Source organism: Erinaceus europaeus, chromosome 5, assembly GCF_950295315.1.
Source record: "Erinaceus europaeus chromosome 5, mEriEur2.1, whole genome shotgun sequence".
In the NCBI taxonomy this organism is placed as follows: Eukaryota; Metazoa; Chordata; class Mammalia; order Eulipotyphla; family Erinaceidae; genus Erinaceus; species Erinaceus europaeus.
The window spans coordinates 129363014-129379767 of record NC_080166.1 but is presented as its reverse complement, the minus strand read 5'-3'; the positions used below and the strand labels follow the sequence as shown (position 1 = coordinate 129379767).

The 16754-nt window shown below is 52.0% G+C and overlaps 1 protein-coding gene across 1 annotated transcript; it reads left to right on the top strand.

Moving 5' to 3' along the window:
* Positions 1–1418: 1418 nt before the first annotated feature.
* ZIC5 (Zic family member 5) lies at positions 1419–9847 on the top strand. Its single transcript, XM_007521932.3, has 2 exons — positions 1419–2721; positions 7024–9847. Exons 1-2 carry the CDS (start codon positions 1419–1421, stop codon positions 7422–7424), a joined length of 1704 nt encoding a protein of 567 aa, XP_007521994.2. The 3' UTR covers positions 7425–9847.
* The last annotated feature ends 6907 nt before the right edge of the window (positions 9848–16754 follow it).

Genomic DNA, 16754 nt, shown 5'->3' with positions numbered 1-16754 from the left:
AAACTATATTTAAAAATTTCGCAGGGCAGCGAAGAATGAAAAACTCTAATTTCTGAGCATCTTTAGCCACCACACGTTTTTAAGATGCTTTCTTTCTTTTTCAAACTGAAGTGACAGCTTGAGACAGTTAAGTTTTGCTCTTTTTTTTGGGGGGGTGGCACATTTCTCTAGATCTTTCTGGCAATGCAGTAGCATATATATATATATATATATAATTGAGTTGAAGACACGTCGTTCGAAAGGGGTCGGGGCTCGCTTTTTAAGGCTTTCAAACGATAAGAGGTGAAAGGTTATTTTATTCGTAATGAATAGGGAAGCTCCAGCTTGATTGAAGAATAATTATCTCACCCGATCAAGTCTCATTTGTGATCCTTTCAAAGAAACTGAGGTACACCCGTGGAGTGTGTCCTGGACCGGAAGAGAATTTTTTTTTTTGCTTGTTCCTGAGCCGCTAACGTCCAGTCTGTTTGGCTTGCTAGCCACTTGTACTTCCAATAGGCTAAAAGTAGTAAGAGTCGCTCCCCGATGCCCCCTCCCCCGCCCCCACCCTACAGGAGATCTAATTGAGGGTGGCAAACCTAGAACCTACGAGCAGTGGAGATTACACTTGGAGCCAACTCCTTTGAACCACGTTAGGATTGGAAAGGGCTTCACGAGCTACAACATTCATCTTTTTTTTTTTTTTAAAGTCCCTCTTGGGAAAGATTTATTTGTAACTTCACCTGCGGTTTCACAGAGCCAAAGAAGTCTTTGCGACCAATCATACTAGAGTGGCCTTGTTCACTCGGGCTCGTGTCTGCGCGCCCGACAGGGCGACCTCCCCAAAGGCACTTTCCAAGGTCACCTGTCGGTCTCCAGGGCTAGGCCTAGGACTCAGGCCAGGGAAGAGGGAAGAGGGTTTAGATGCTGGAAGGGCCCAAGCCTATGGCGCGGCTCCCCACCCCCCGCCCCAAGCCTCTTGCCGCTCCGGGAAGAGCGCAGCGGGTCCCCGAGTCCTTAGCCCTCCGGCCGCGAGCTGGCGCACGCTCACCGCGCAGCGCGTCCCGGGAGCGCAGGGCTCTGCGCGCGCCGACCGGGCACAAACTTTCCGCAAGTGCAACTTGCGCATCCCCGGGGGGCGGGAACGCGGGGCTCCCGAGGAGGCGGGGATGCACGGCGCGAGCAGAGGGGGCCTCCAGCACCCGGGCGAAACCCCGCTGCGCCGGGGGCCTGAACGGGAGCCAATCGGGCAGCCGCGGCTTCTGCCAATCACGCGCCGCCCTCCAATCCCACCCGTGCCATGTCCCCAATCGAGCCCCCCCGCGCAGCTCCGAGGCGGCAGCGCGGGCGCTGCTAATCGCCGGAGGACCGAGTGGGCACGGGGGACAGCAGAGTTCGGGGGACCGGAATAAAGAAGTGAAAGAACGCCCAATATACATATGTTTCTGAAGGCGGGCCGCGGAAAAAGGGGCCCCCTGGGGAGGGTCTATGGGGCGCGCGGTGCGCCTCGCACGCAGCCCCCCTCGGGCCGGAGGAAGCCGCCAGCACCGGGATCAGCAGCTTTGGCGACGGCTCAGGCCCGGCCGAGCCAGAACCTGCCCGGCCCGCGGGACCCGGGCGCTGACCCCGGCGCGGCCCACCCCGAGCCCCCGGCCCCACTCGCCCGCCCCGGCGCGGGCACCTCCCCGGGCGGCCGCGGCGGCAGGGGGGTCGGCCCGGGCGCGCGGCCCTCGGCGCCCCCGCCCCCAGCCCCTCCCCCAGAGACCCCCTCCCCTCCCCCGCCGCCCCCGCCTCCTCCTGGCCTCTCGGGCTCCTCCGCCACCAACAGTGGCGGCGGCGGCAGCAGCGGCAAAGGCCACAGCAGGGACTTCGTCCTCCGGAGGGACCTCTCCGCCACGGCCCCCGCGGCGGCCATGCGCGGGGCCCCGCTCGCCGGGGAGCAGCGGCCCGGCCCGGGCTCCCCCCAGCCCCCGGCCCCGCCTCCCCACCCGGCCGGCTTGTTCCTCGCGGCCAGCGGCGCCTACGCGCGCCCGGACGGCGGCGGGCCCCCGGCGCTCTTCCCCGCGCTGCACGACGCGCAAGGGGCCCCCGGCGGCCCCCCGCAAGCGCTCAACGGCCACATGCGCCTGGGGCTGGCGGTGGCCGAGCTGTACGCGCGCGCAGAGCCGCCCTTCGCGCCGCGCTCCGGGGACGCGCACTACGGCGCCGTGGCGGTGGCCGCGCTGCACGGCTACGGGCCCGTGAACTTCAACCTGAACCTGGCGGCGGCCGGGCCCGGGCCCCACCTGCAGCCGCCCGCGCCGCCCCCGGCGCCCCCGCCGCCCGCGCCGCGCCCGCGCCCGCGCGCCCCCCACCTCCCGGGCGCGGCCGGGGCCTTCCTGCGCTACATGCGGCAGCCAATCAAGCAGGAGCTCATCTGCAAGTGGATCGACGCCGAGCCGCCGGCCCGGCCGCCACCGCCCCCGGCCGGCGCCGCCGGGCCCTGCTCGCTGACTTTCAGCACCATGCACGAGCTGGTGAACCACGTCACCGTGGAGCACGTGGGCGGCCCGGAGCAGAGCAGTCACGTCTGCTTCTGGGAGGACTGTCCGCGCCAGGGCAAGCCCTTCAAGGCCAAGTACAAGCTCATCAACCACATCCGCGTGCACACGGGCGAGAAGCCCTTCCCCTGCCCTTTTCCGGGCTGCGGCAAGGTCTTCGCGCGCTCCGAGAACCTCAAGATCCACAAACGCACTCATACAGGTGGGTGTCCGTGCCCGGCCTCGCCGCTTCTCCTCTTCCTCCTCCACCTCCTCGGCCCACCCCCCTCCGTCTGCTGCTGCCGCTGCTGCTGCTGCTGCTTCGCATACGTGTAACCCGGACATGTGACTTCTTTTTTTTTTGTCTCCCCCCCTTTTTTTTTTCTTGTTCTATGAATAAGTAATTGCATAGCGCACGCAGGCCCCGCGCCGGGTTCGCACACGGCGGAGTCTCCAGCGCGCCCGCAGCCCCGCCGCCCGGGACCGGCCCCGCGCTCCAGCCGCCGCCGCCGCCGCGCCCGGAGCAGGAGCAGCAGCAGCCGGAGCAGCAAGGCCCCCACGACGGTCGGCAGCTCCCCTCCAGGGTCCCCACAACCTCCCTGCTCGGTATCCGCCCGCGTCCCCCACCCCACCCCGGGAGCTTGGGGAGGGCGCCGGGGTAAGGGGGGCCGGGGCGTGCGGCGCAGCGGGCCTGCCAGGGGCTGCGGGGTTTGCTCCGGGCCACTAGGCCAAGCTCGGTGCGGCCCTCCAGGAGGTGGGGGCCCTGTCCCTGCCGGGCGGAGTGCAAAAGGCTCGATGGTGTAGAGAACCCTCCCCCGACCCGCACACCCGCGCGTGTTCGCGTGCGCCCACACCCACGCGCGCCCCACAAGTGCTGGAGAGGTTGGCGTCGGGCCTGTTCGAGAAGCTTCCAGTGAAGCTGCCGGGGCGGGCTGCATACCCTCCAGGGATCTGCGGGGCCTACTCTCGGTGGTACTTGGGGGGAAGCCCCTGGAAGTGTCGGGGGTCCCTCCGCGACCCACTAAGCGGTGTGTCCGCTTGGAGGGAAGGAAGAAGCCGGCTGGGCGGCGAGCGGGGGAGAGCGAGTCACAGTCGCGATTTACGGACAGGCGAGATCACCCCTCGGAGGACACTTAGGGGACTGGCGTTTACGCTCAGTAATTGCTCGGCTGATTTATCGGCTCGAAGGCGGCTGCAACGGCGGGGCCTGGGTTTCAGCCGGAGTCCCGGTGGCACCAGGCGGGGAGCTTGGGAAAGGGGGTTCTCACGTTTGCCCTGGAACAAACCCCGTGGAGCCTGGCTGTGTGCGTCTTCTTGCTGCCTTTTCCAAATGGGAAAAAACCTAGCAATCCCGGTGCCCACTGCTTCTAAAAGGAGGAGAAAGGGTGGACATGCTCGTGGCTGGGGCCTAGCCCTGTAGAGGATAAAGGCACAAGCCGCCTCCTGATCCCCACGGCCCAGAGGGAGGCCGGGGAGTGGGAGATGGCGACCCCGGGCCTGTTTGCTGTCTGCCCTGTGCCGGGATGCCCGGGATGAATGGAAACGTGGCAGCCCGGAGCCTGGGGCTTGAGGCGAGTCCTGGGCCTCTGGGCCCCAGAGCATTGTTGTCGGCAGAGGGACTCTCCCAGCTCTTTCGCTGCTCTCGGCTTATCTGGGACTGGGACGGACGAACCTGTAGGTCAAAGGCAGTAAACCCAGGGCTCTCCCAAAGGAGAGTGTCATGTGCCACCCACCCCCTACCCCCCAGTACTGCAAGCATAAGTTCTTGTCAGACTTGTCAGAAGCCAGAGTGTAAACACTGGGTCCCCCCCCCCCCTTTCTCCTTGTAAGGGTTTACTCCTACCTTGGGACTCCAGTTCCATCAGTTTTCTTTCTTTCTCTCCCCCGCCCCTCCACCCCACACTTTCTGCTTGCTCCTTAATTTTCTACTTTTCTTTCCACCTCCTACATTTTCCTTTCCCGGCTCGGCTCCCCTTCTTTCCCTCGGGTCTGCGCAGCCTTTGCAGGCCATGCTCAGCCCTCCCTTCCCCAACTCCCTCACACCCAACCCTGGACCTGTAGCAGAAGCTACAGAACATTCGCAGGGGTGAACAGACACACGCAAGCCTCTGTTGGGAAGGGAGGCTGGTTCTCTTGGTCTGGAAATGAATTCCTGCAAAGTGCTGGGGGGACTGTTTCCTGCTGCATGAAAGCCAGCACCAGAGGAAGGGCAAAGGACTTGTGCTTTGAGTACAAGCAGTGAGTTTTGTGTTGCATTGCAAGCCTATCTGCAGAGATTTTAGTTTTTTTTTTTTTTAACTGGTGGATTGCATTGTGTAAAAGCCCACTCACCCACTCCCTACCTAATGTGTAAACTAACAGAGGAGTACACTTGAAGACTGTCCTGTTTGTTACTAAACAGTCTTTCCAAGTAGAGCAGCAGAGAATAGTCCACACCACACACCTGAATGCTGACAGTTGTTCCAAGTGACACTGTTTTGGGCACACTTGCTGCTGGTGAGATTAAAGCATAATAATGAAACTGCAGTGTTTGGAGGAAGTCGGCCAGGGAATTTACTGCTGAAATGTGCTGTGTCCTGAAATGTTTTCATAGAACTCTTAGCTTATTTGTGGTGGGTGCGACATACCTCTCATCTGAGTCCATCACAGACATCATCTAGGGCTATCCAAAGGCACTGATTCGTCCTCAGAGGCCCTGATAACTTGTTTTCCTAAGTGAAGTAATCCTAAACCAAGGGAAAGACCATACCCCATGGACTCCACCAGTGTGTAGTAGCTGAAATGGGGAGAGATCCAACTTTATTATTTCAGTCATTCAAATGTGAGGGAAGTGCTGTTGTACTGTGAGGTAACTGGTTCATAGGTCCTAAGGTGTGTGGGGGTGGGGTGGGAAGGGGAGGCTCGTTCATACACTTACCCGCTGCCTGCCTGCTTTGCTTTGCCATGCCTAGGTGTGGTGTGGCTTGATTTCAAGTAGCCTTAAAAAGCATTTCCACTTCCTGGGTTGAGGGAGCCTGGTGAGGAAAGTGGCTGTTTCAGGGGTGACTATTATATCAGCTTAAAGGGGCCATGGGCCCAAAGCCCAGTGTAGGGTCCATCTTTCTGACGTTTCCATAATGTGGAAAGCTGTTTTGAGTGTTTCTCTTGAGCGTCAGGTCATCGCAAGTATCTGGCTGTCCCCCCCCCCCCCCGGCCTTTATTGGTGCCAGTTCAGGTTCTATTCTTTTTTTTTTTTTAATATTTATTTATTTATTTATTTATTCTCTTTTGTTGCCCTTGTTGTTTTATTGTAGTTATTATTGATGTCATTGTTGCTGGATAGGACAGAGAGAAAATGGAGAGAGGAGGGGAAGACAGAGAGAGGAGAGAAAGATAGACACCTGCAGACCTGCTTCACCGCTTGTGAAGCGACTCCCCTGCAGGTGGGGAGCCGGGGGGCTCAAACCCAGATCCTTACGCTGGTCCTTGCTTTGTGCCACCTGCGCTTAACCCACTGTGCTACTACCCCACTCCCTCAGGTTCTGTTCTTAACTGCCCTGTCGGGAGGCTGGGGGGCTGGAGGCTGCAGAGGCCAGGTTGTAATGGAGGAATCTAGTGGCCGACTTAGGGATTTCACAGGTGACTTTATTTCTTTGAGGGAGTTGTGTTAAATTACTGTCCTCACCTCTCTACCTGCCCTTTCCCATCAGTGGAATTCTGGGGAGACTGCTGTGCCCTGTGCCCCTGTTGTATAACTTGGCCACATCCCTGTTTGAATATTTTTAAAAATATATATTTTTAAGTTTTTTTTGTTGTATTTATTTTGCCACCCACGTTATCCCTGGGGTTTGGCGCCTGCACAACAAATCCACTGCACCTGGCAGCCATTTTGATTTAATAAGACAGATAGAAATTGAGAGGCGAGAAAGAAAGATACCTGCAGACTTGCTTCTCCAATTGTGAAGCTTTCCCCTGCAAGTGGGAATGAGGGGCCTGAACTCTGGTCCTCACACATGGTGATGTGTGCAGTCAGCTGGGTGTGCCACTGCCCAGCCCCTCTCTGTTTCTCTAGGATCATGACAGAACTGCACAGGGAAGGGGACAGATGGAGAGAGAGACACCCGCAGCACTGCTTCACAATTCGTGAAGCTTCCCGGTGAAACTTCACCCCTTGCAGGTGGGGATCAAGGCAACATGTCTACAGAGTGTGTGGCCACCAGGCCCCCGTTTGACCTTCAACGTAGGGGCCTGGGTTTCTTTTCTTGTGTGTGGCCACTTCCCTACACAGTGGCTTGAGAGGTACGTTGTTTATGTCACTCCTTATCTAGACAAGGAATTTCCTTGCAGTTCTCTATGTACAAAAATTCTGGTGAGGTCACCAGAATCTGGGTCCTAGGTGGCTTTCTGTGTTGTGTTCCAGACCATTCTCACCATGACTTCTACTGGTGCCACAGGACATGCCACAAGCCCAAGCCCCACCACTGGACACCAGGCCCGGCCTCGTATCTAGAAGCCGCCGCTAACCTGTCCTGCGTTTTTGTTGCAGGGGAGAAGCCTTTCAAATGTGAATTCGACGGCTGTGACCGGAAGTTCGCCAACAGCAGCGATCGCAAGAAGCACTCCCACGTCCACACCAGCGACAAGCCCTACTACTGCAAGATCCGGGGCTGTGACAAGTCCTACACCCACCCCAGCTCCCTGCGCAAGCACATGAAAATCCACTGCAAGTCCCCACCACCTTCCCCGGGAGCCCCCGGCTACTTATCCATGGGGACACCAGTGGGTGCGCCCCTGTCCCCTCAGGTGACCAACCTCAACGAGTGGTACGTGTGCCAGGGCAGCGGGGGCCCCAGCCACCTCCACGCCGCCTCCAGCAACGGGACCACGTCGGAGTCTGAGGATGGGGAGCTGTACGGGAGCGCGGAGGTTGTTCGGACCATGCATTAGAACCCACCTCACTGTCGCCCTCCCTGCCTGCCCGTGAAACGGAACTGGGGGTCCTTGGACCACGTCCTAACTCCAGACAATGCCGAGTATGCAAGGCAGACCTTCCACTCCGTCTCGCCACTGGGTCTAATTAGCCCTATTTATTCAGTATGAAGCCCTATGGTGTTTGTACATTTAATTAATTTAATTAAACTATTTGGGCTCTTTTTTTTTTTTTTTTTGTCTTCGAAAACAAACAAACCCAAACCAAGCTGGACTTGTACATTGAAGGGGCAGGGGGACAGAACGGGGAGCAGATTGTCCCAAGGAGGATAAACAGGGGGAGAGCCTCGCCGGTGGAGCCCGGGATGGCAGGTGCAGTGAACATCTACATTGTGCAGAGCGGGACAAAGAGCAGCCAGCCAGACCCCACAGCTAGCGTCCCGGTGCTCTGTGTTCCCTGGGCTGTCCCAAGAATGCCTTTCACACCCTCACGGGCCCCTGGAAGCCTCTTCACCTCTTCAGTGCCCCCCTCCCCCATTCTGCACGGCCCTCGTGATTGTAACCACACACTTGCTGCATCCCCAAGGGTCCATGGACTTGGACCTGGGTCCAAAACTCTGTAAAAACCCTCTGACTTTGAATATTTGTGATTTTTTTTCCCATTTCTGCTCTTTTTATGACTGATCTCACCTGAACACACTATTTTTCTACAGGTTAGTCCTTCAGTGCCCTGTGTGTACGCAAAAGTAGTAATAATGATGGTAATAATAGATGTGGCCACATCGACACCTCTCTGTCTACTGTGCTACTGTCATTGTTGCATCGAAAGTGGAGAGATGGACAAAACCTCTCACAGGTTACTATGAAACTGATATTTATAAACCACAAGAAATTCAAGTGCTTTTTTTCCTCTCTCTTGGGTGTTATTTTATTATTATTATTATTATTTTAATCTGAAATCCCAGATGCTGCCTCTTGTCACTGTGCCCAAACTTCTTGTGTAATAAAGATGTGAAGTTTCAGATCATAATTTCTTTAAGGTGCCAAAATGAACCAGGCAGGTCTGAGGTGTGAGGTCGGCATCAGACCTCTTTTTTTTTTTTTTTTTCCTCCTCTCTTCTGGGAATTCTCGTTTTTTCAAAACAGGCCAACCCCTCTTTTATACTGTTGTGTCAGCCTTGGGAAAAGGCTGTGTTTTTCAGGGCCTGAGTGCGTTTCCGTGTATTTTTCCTTCTACCCAAGTACTGACTCCCACCATTTGAAAATGACACTGGTCCGAGGGGCTAAAGTATAAGGAAGAAGGAAGCTGCTATACATATTAAAAAAAATTTTTAAGAGTTTAGAGTTACCACCAAACAGTGATGAATGCATGACCTTTGCCAGAGCTGTCAAGCTTGGAGAAAGAAGGTCAAGGACCTGGGACAATAACTCTTAGTCAGATGGTTTGCGGTTGGTACAACACACCTTGTGTGCAAAATGTAGTCCGCCAGAAGCATACAAATATACTGCAGAGCACTAATTTATCCTCAGAGACCCTGAAGATACCCTCTTTCCCCAGGGTTTGTAAAAATTTGTTGTGTGAGCTGTGAGTGGTTGATGTAGTCTTGTCATTGTTAATAACTTGTATGTGAACACTATTATTTGTACAGTGGAATTAATTTATTTTCAGACATCATTCCCTCACCACCCCTGCCTTTTTTTTTTTTAATTCCCCCTGGAAGAGTTCAAAGCACACCAAAGAAATATATTATACATTTTGGTGAAAGATTGTTGTTTATGATCCATGATTTATTAAAAGAAAGGAAAGGACGGGGAAATATATTTTAAGCTTACTTGAATGAACAACATAATGTGAAAATCAGGGCTCTTCCTTCATGTTTTTTTCTCTCATGTTGAGATTATTCATAGTTCATAGAGAAATTGTATTAGTACAGTGCATGGTGCTGTCACTTTAAAAACCTCAGTGGTGTCTTCAACTTGCTATGGTGAATGAGAAACACAGAACCCTCCTTTATAAAGAAAAGGACCATGAAACTTGAATATAAAATAATTCATTTTTAAAAGTTTATTTGAATCTTTTCAGATTATTCGCTTTCAAAGCTCTTCCAAGTAGACAAGCTAAGGTATGAACTTTGGGGGTGGGGAAGGATACTTTATGTATCTGTTAGAATGAAATATTGCTGATTTATTATAATGAGTTGTTTTATTTATACAACTTTTCCAATGGTAGTTTGCACTATTCTTTATGATGCCACAGGTCTATTTATTATGGAACAAAGGAATAATGTATTTTATGTATTTTGTCATGCATAGGTTAACTCTTCGCCACAGAGTTACTGGGTCCTGATACACCTAAAGTAAAAACCTAAAATGTGTACCTCCAATAGAAAGCAAGCAAGAATGATTACGAAGTGGAAATTTTAATAAAGGTATTCTTCCTACGTATTGCTCATGTTTTCCACTGTGACACATCCCTGCGATCCTGTGACGTACAGGTCTCTGATTCCATTGATTTTTATTCCTTTAGCCTCTCCTCAAGCAATCCAATAACTTTCAGAGCTCGTTTTAATTTGCAAGTGATTCTAGTAGCTTCAACACACCGATGAAGATTAAGTCCTCTAGGCACACATAGTACCTGCCTTGAGTCTTAACACTAATGCTTGAATGATACTAATCATTCATTGAAAGATACCCCCCCCAAAAAAAATCATTCAGCAATTCTTGGGTGCCTGGCCTCAAAAGGAAAAAGGTGAGAAAGAATGGAGAAATGATGGAGGGAGAGACCAGAGGGAAATCAGGAACTGGGCTGGGTACTGAGACTCAACACCTCAGTGAGGCCAGCCCTGCATCCCTGCAGCTGGGTGATCAGAATCTCATGCTAGGGTGGCTTGTTTGGAAGCTGAGTGATAGAAATACTAGCTGCAGCATTTGGGGACAGATACTAAATCAGGCTTTCTCCTCTAGCAACAAAATATCCAAGTGGCTTAAGTGAAAATCACCGACTAACCTTCACAAGCCTTAGTTTGTGTCCATGTTAACAGGTAGAGGAAAAACAAGATAGTAATATTAATACCCAGTTCTCCAAAAGATTAGTGGGGTTTTGTTGTTTGTTGTTTGTTTTTTTTTTTTTAAGTCAGGTTTGTTGAATGTAGCCTAGGTGAAACAGGTTGCAAAATTGTTATGAGTCTGGAGACAATAGCCAGCCCACACGATGGAGAGACACTTAAATGAGGGCCCAGTCACTGGGAAAACTTATAGCTCTCTAATGAAGTTTCTTGTGAAAAGGGAGGGGGACACAAAGCCACCAAGACATGAATCATTCATGGGAAATAGAAAAGATAAAAGGTAGCTGACAATGAGCAGGACCTTGTATAGAGGGAAGAAAAGTTTCCTCTTCTTATTTTCTGCTTTAAGACGCACAATCTCCCACTCCCGGCCTGGCCTGTCCACTCTATAGAGTGAAAATTGACCACAGGTCGTCCCTGAGCCACTTCAAAGTAATTTAGGCTAGAACGGAAAGCTTGGCGCTTGGACAATCTTCATGGTGTGTTAAGATTTCTATGGCAATTGGCAAGCAAGACGTTCCCATCTGAGCATGTCTCAAAGAAAGCCACTTATTGACACTAAATTGGCCATCTTCAAAGACTTCATCTTTCCTAGGCAAAAGGTAGCCCTCAGCAACACTAAATGAACTTTGTTTCCAGGTCCGGAGGATCTCGAGGCCCAGGATTAGTTGTTTTGTTGGTATAGATTTTTCCCCATTCAAGGTAATCTTTGAGAAACATGCTCTTAAAAGTTTACTACCCTCTGTGATAGTTCCAAGGGTTGTTTGTTTGTTTGTTTGTTTGTTTAAGGAGTTGGAGATGGCCACACAAGTGGGATATAGCCTTGGGCACAGGAAAAGAGGTGGTTCCCACTTTCAAAGACAGACCCAACTCATCAGACCTTATGTTTGTCTTTTGTGTCTGGTGGAAGAGACTCCAGTGGCTCAGTCCCCTGGACTCTCTGGGGCTGTGATTAACTAGCCGTCACTTATTCATGGATCTGTCATCTTGAGTTCTGCTAGTCACTTCTCATTATCATCTATTAACGACCTCTTATGTCTATTATCTCTCCCCCTCCCTCTCTGTATCTACCTATCAACTATCTACCGCCTATTGGTTATCTTCTCTTTGTCAATGAAGCAGAACAAGGCATGTTTCCAAGAAGCCTTTTGTATACTGGTCTGGTTGGAATACGTACCTTGAGGGGGGTGGCTCGTGAGAGACAACTCATTTCTCAAGCGCTGACCTTAACTCAGAGAAAAGGTAGGCTGGGCAGAAAGGAACAAGGTGGGTACTTTTAGCCTTTGCATCACCCCAGCCCCACTCCACCTTCCCTCCCAGTCCACCAAATAGTTGGCTAGGAAAAGACCCCACACCCCCACACACAGTGTAAGGGCCCTGGGCTTGCCAGCTCAATCCACATGCCCTGAATTCAAATTACACAAACTCCCAGACACCCCATATCCACACACAACTGCCAGCTCTCCTCCCTTCCCCCATCAGACCCAGAGGAGTTCAAAGGTGTGTTCTTTGAAATTCAGAGTGCTCTGCCTCTCTGGGGGAGATTGCTATGGCAATGGGCAGGGGTGCCTGGCAGAGAGGAGGTGGGCGGCCTTGGAAACCCTGGCTCCAGATACAGCTGCAGTGACCTTCCCTGTTCCTGCCAAGTGACTCCAGCCCCTTTCCAGCCATCAGAAACAGCTAACAGAGTGGGTGGGTGACATACACAAACACACACACACCTTCCGCCACTTCTTGTCCCTCTTCCTTGCCCTAGAACCTACGAGGCTGAGAGACAGGAGAAAGAGAATGAGAGCAAGCCGACTGGGGGTGGGAAGTGAGCCATGGAAGAAGGGGGTGGGTCTAGAGGGGGTTGGGGGCGGGAACAACCCCCCCATTCTCTCCCCACCTAAGTACTTTTATTTGCAGAGCGATTGTCCTTTGTTTATTTAATACAAGTACTGTGTGAATGACGAAAAATAAACACGATGAAAAATAACCAAGCAGATGATCCCTCCCAGTGGAAAAAAAAAAAGTTCCCGGACTTCATAAAAAAAAAAAAAAGAAAGAAAAGGAAGGAAGGAAGGAAGAAAGAGTGCGAGGCAGTGGCCGCTGAATGAGAAACCCTTTGAAGTGGAACTTATTCTAGGGGGGAATGCTTTGGGAGTTGCCTTAACGACGCCGCTGAATCGAGAGAGCTCTCCTTTGTCAGCGATTTGTTCTCCTTTGCTGGGGCGCGAGGAGAAATCACTCACACGGGCAGCCCCAACTTCTGCCGCCTGCACATCAGTATCTTTGCAGCTCAGACTTGCAGACGCCAATCCCGCAACTGAGGACAAAATAATAGTAATAATAAATAATAATGGGGGCAGAGAAGGAGCACCCGCCTTGCGCACTAGGCCTTTGGAGATGGGGGCACATGTTAGCTGCTCCCCTCCACCGGGGAGGTTACCCAGCCCTGCCTGCCCCTGAAGGGGTGGGGCTAAAGATGGGGCGCCATCCTCTCCACTGTCCCCAACCTCCCGGCTGGTTCAGGGCTCCCCAGCTCTCCAACCTGGGTGCTCTGCGTCATCCCACCCTGGAGGGCACTTTCTAGCCACCCCGACCATAATTAATTAATAAGGGCCCTTTGTTGGGGGGGGGGCATTGAAAGTTGCCTCCAGCGTTGGGGTCCATTAGAAAGGCAGAGATGGGGGTAAGGCACACCTAGTTGAGTGCATCCGCGACAGTCCATAAGTACCCGGGTTCAAGTCCCCAGTCCCCACCTTCCGGGGGTAAGTTTCATGAGTGGTGAGGCAGCGCTGTGGGTGTCTCTCTTTTCCTCTCTCTCTCTTATTTTCTCTCTGTCTCTATCCAAGATAAATAAGAAAGAAAAGAAGAAAGAGAAGAAGGAAGGAAGGCAGGCAGGCGGAGGTGACATTTCAACTCCATTTTTCCAGACTGGAAGGGGATTTAATTTTTTTTTTTTCTGAAAAGGTCTCTCCTTTGCCTTAAGGGGGGTGGGGTGGAGGACGGAGACAAGCTCCTTTTGACCACATGGCAGAACTCAAAAACAATAGTTCAAAAGTGAACTGGCAGCGCGGCGTGGAGGCTGAGGCAGCCCCCGTCCGGGGCCAGAGAAAGGGGGTCGTCTGCGGGACAATGCGCTTTTTGTCTGGGGCCCTGTCGCCAGAATGGCGTTGTTTGCTTTGGGCGCTGCGCCTGTTAGATTTCGCTCAAAGTGCTTGTGTTCAACAAGAGTTATAAGTCATCCAAAACAACAAACATTTTGATTTTCTTTGCCTAAAGGGACTTTTTCCCCCCCTTTTCCCCCCCCCTGGGCTCTGGGCACCGTGAAAAAATAATGTCCTGGCCCAGAAAGCAGCACCAGTAGGAGCACTGAGAGCGGGCGCGTTAAATATTGAATGACACGCCGAGAAAGGGTTTGTCGAGGGGCACTCAGCCTTAAAAGTCTTTCTTCAACTTTTGACGGCGGGGGCTGCCTGCCTATTTAAGATGGGATTAATTAAGGCCGCTGCCGCTGCGGCCCCTCCATGGGCCAGCGTCCCCGCGCCCAGTGCTCACGCCCCGCCTGGACCGGGTGCAAATGTCACCTCTCATTTGGTGGCAGAAGAGAAAGGCCGGGCTGGGCAGGGGCAGGGGCAGGGGCAGGGGCAGGGGCAGGGGCAGGGGCAGGGGCAGGGGCGAGGCGGGCGCTGCAGGGAACAGCCGCCGGGGCCGGGGCGCACAGCCTGGAGTGCTTTCTGGAGAGGGTTGGGGTCCGGTGTTCACAGACTGGGAAGGGCGTCTCTGCGTGTTCCTGCATGGGGGTGAGGCTGGAGGGGCAACTGCCAGCTCTGTGACTACCCCTTTCCCCAGTCCCCAGGCAATCCTGCAGGGGAGCGAGTTGGTCATAGGGACTCAGGGACTCGCCTCCACCCCCCAATAACCCTAGACAAAACCTTGGTGTTATTGCTGACTTCTTTCTCCCCCAATGAGTGGGGGTGGGGGGGTCTCTTCACAGATGCCAGAGAAAGGCCCTCAAGACATATTTGGCATTTTTATTACGCGCCTTTAAAAAAATATGGTTCCGGGAGTCGGGCTGTAGCGCAGCGGGTTAAGCGCAGGTGGCGCAAAGCACAAGGACCGGCATAAGGATCCCGGTTCGAGCCCCCGGCTCCCCACCTGCAGGGGAGTCGCTTCACAGGCGGTGAAGCAGGTCTGCAGGTGTCTGTCTTTCTTTCCTCCTCTCTGTCTTCCCCTCCTCTCTCCATTTCTCTCTGTCCTATCCAACAACGACAACAACAATAATAACTACAACAATAAAACAACAAGGGCAACAAAAGGGAATAAATAAATAAAATAAATATTTAAAAAAATATATATGGTTCCTTAGAATTATATTTCGCTTTGGGATAAAAATAGATCTTTTTAAAGAATTTTAAAATTTTATTTATTTATTATTGAGTAGAGAAAGAAATTGAGAGGGGAGGGGGAGATAGGGAGAAAGATAAAGAGACACCTGCAGCCCTACTTCACCACTTGTGAAGCTTCCCTCTGCAGGTGGGGACCAGGGCCTTAAACCTGGGTCCTTGTGCACTGTAATGCATGCATTTAGCCAGGTGCACCACTGCCTGGCCTCTGGAATAAACTATATCTTTTTTTTAATATTTTCTTTTCATTTAAAAAATTGTTTTATATTTATTTATTTTCCCGTTTGTTGCCTTTGTTTTTTATTGTTGTTGTATTTATTATTGTTGTTGCTATTGATGTCGTCGTTGTTAGAACAGAGAGAAATGGAGAGAGGAAGGGAAGACAGAGAGGGGGAGAGAAGGACAGACACCTGCAGACCTGCTTCAAAGCCTGTGAAGCAACCGCCCTGCAGGTGGGGAGCCGGGGGCTCAAACCAGGATCCTTCTTCATGCCAAGTGTGCTTAACCCACTGTGTTACCGCCAGACTCCCACTTTCTTTTATTTTTTATTTTTATTATTTTTTTAAGATTTATTTTTTAGTGAGGAGGGGCCCAAGGGAGGCCCAGCTGGAGGGGCTTGACTGAGACAAAGATTTTTTAATATTTATTTATTTATTCCCTTTTGTTGCCCTTGTTGTTTTATTGTAGTTATTATTGATGTTGTTGTTGGATAGGACAGAGAGAAATGGAGAGAGGAAGGAAAGACAGAGAGGGGGAGAGAAAGACAGACACCTGCAGACCTGCTTCACTGCCTGGTGAAGCGACTCCCCTGCAGGTGGAGAGCCAGGGGCTCAAACCGGGATCCTTATGCTGGTCCTTGTGCTTCTTGCCACTTGCGCTTAACCCACTGCACTACTGCCCGACTACCTTTCTTTTCTTTTATTATTATTATTTTTTAAATTTTATTTATGTATTTATTTTTTGTTGCCCTAGTTGCTTTATTCTAATTATTACTGTTGTCATTGTTGTTGGATAGGATAGAGAGAAATGGAGAGAGGAGGGGAAGACAGAAAGGAGGAAAGATAGACAGACACCTGCAGACCTACTTCACTGCCTGTGAAGCAACTCCCCTGCAGATGGGGAGTCGGGGGCTCGAACCGGGTTATTTTTTTTATATTTTATTTTTGAGAGAGAGAAACACTAGAGCCCTGCTCAGCTCAGGTTTATGGTGGTGCAGGGGATTGAATCTGGGATTTTGGAGCCTCAGGCATGAGAGTCTCTTTGCATAACAATTATGCTATCTGCCCTGCCCATAAAATATGTCTTTACATATGAGAAAACTAAAAAAGAATGTTTAATTGATTAATTAATTGGATGGAAACAGAAATTGAAAGGGTAGAGTGGAAGAGAGACAGACACCTGCAGCCCTGCTTCACCATTTGTGAAGCTTCCCCCCTGCAGGTGGGGACTGGGGCTTGAACCCTGGTCCTTGTGCGTGGTAACATGTGCCCTCAACCAAGTGTGCCATCCCCCAATAGTTAATTTATTTGTTTAGGGTAGAGACAGAGAGATGGGGAGAGTATGAGAAATAGACCCCTGAAGCACTTGCCTCAGGGCTTGTGAAGCTTAGTCTTCCCACTCCACCCCCACCTCTGCAAGTGTGAATTCAGGGGCTTGAACCAGGAGTCCTTAACGTGGTGTGCCACCACTCCGCCCCCTGTGTCCAATTTTACACATGGAAAAACTGAGGCCTCAAGCAAGAATCAGGTTGGTGTTGTCAATTTCCCCAGCTCCCACGTGAAGTGACAGCAGTGAGGTTCAGTTCAAGGGGCCAAGAGAACCCCCCCCCCCAAGTTCCAAGCCTTGGATTTGAAATCAAGTGGAAGTGGGTTTCAGCAGCTGGAAATGTCCAA

Bases quoted from the DNA above. Each gene is read 5' to 3' on its own strand.
- ZIC5 (XM_007521932.3), top strand. From the start codon at position 1,419: ATGTTTCTGAAGGCGGGCCGCGGAAAAAGGGGCCCCCTGGGGAGGGTC. The intron at 2,722-7,023 runs GTGGGTGTCCGT...TTTTTGTTGCAG, and splicing joins CCACAAACGCACTCATACAG to GGGAGAAGCCTTTCAAATGT.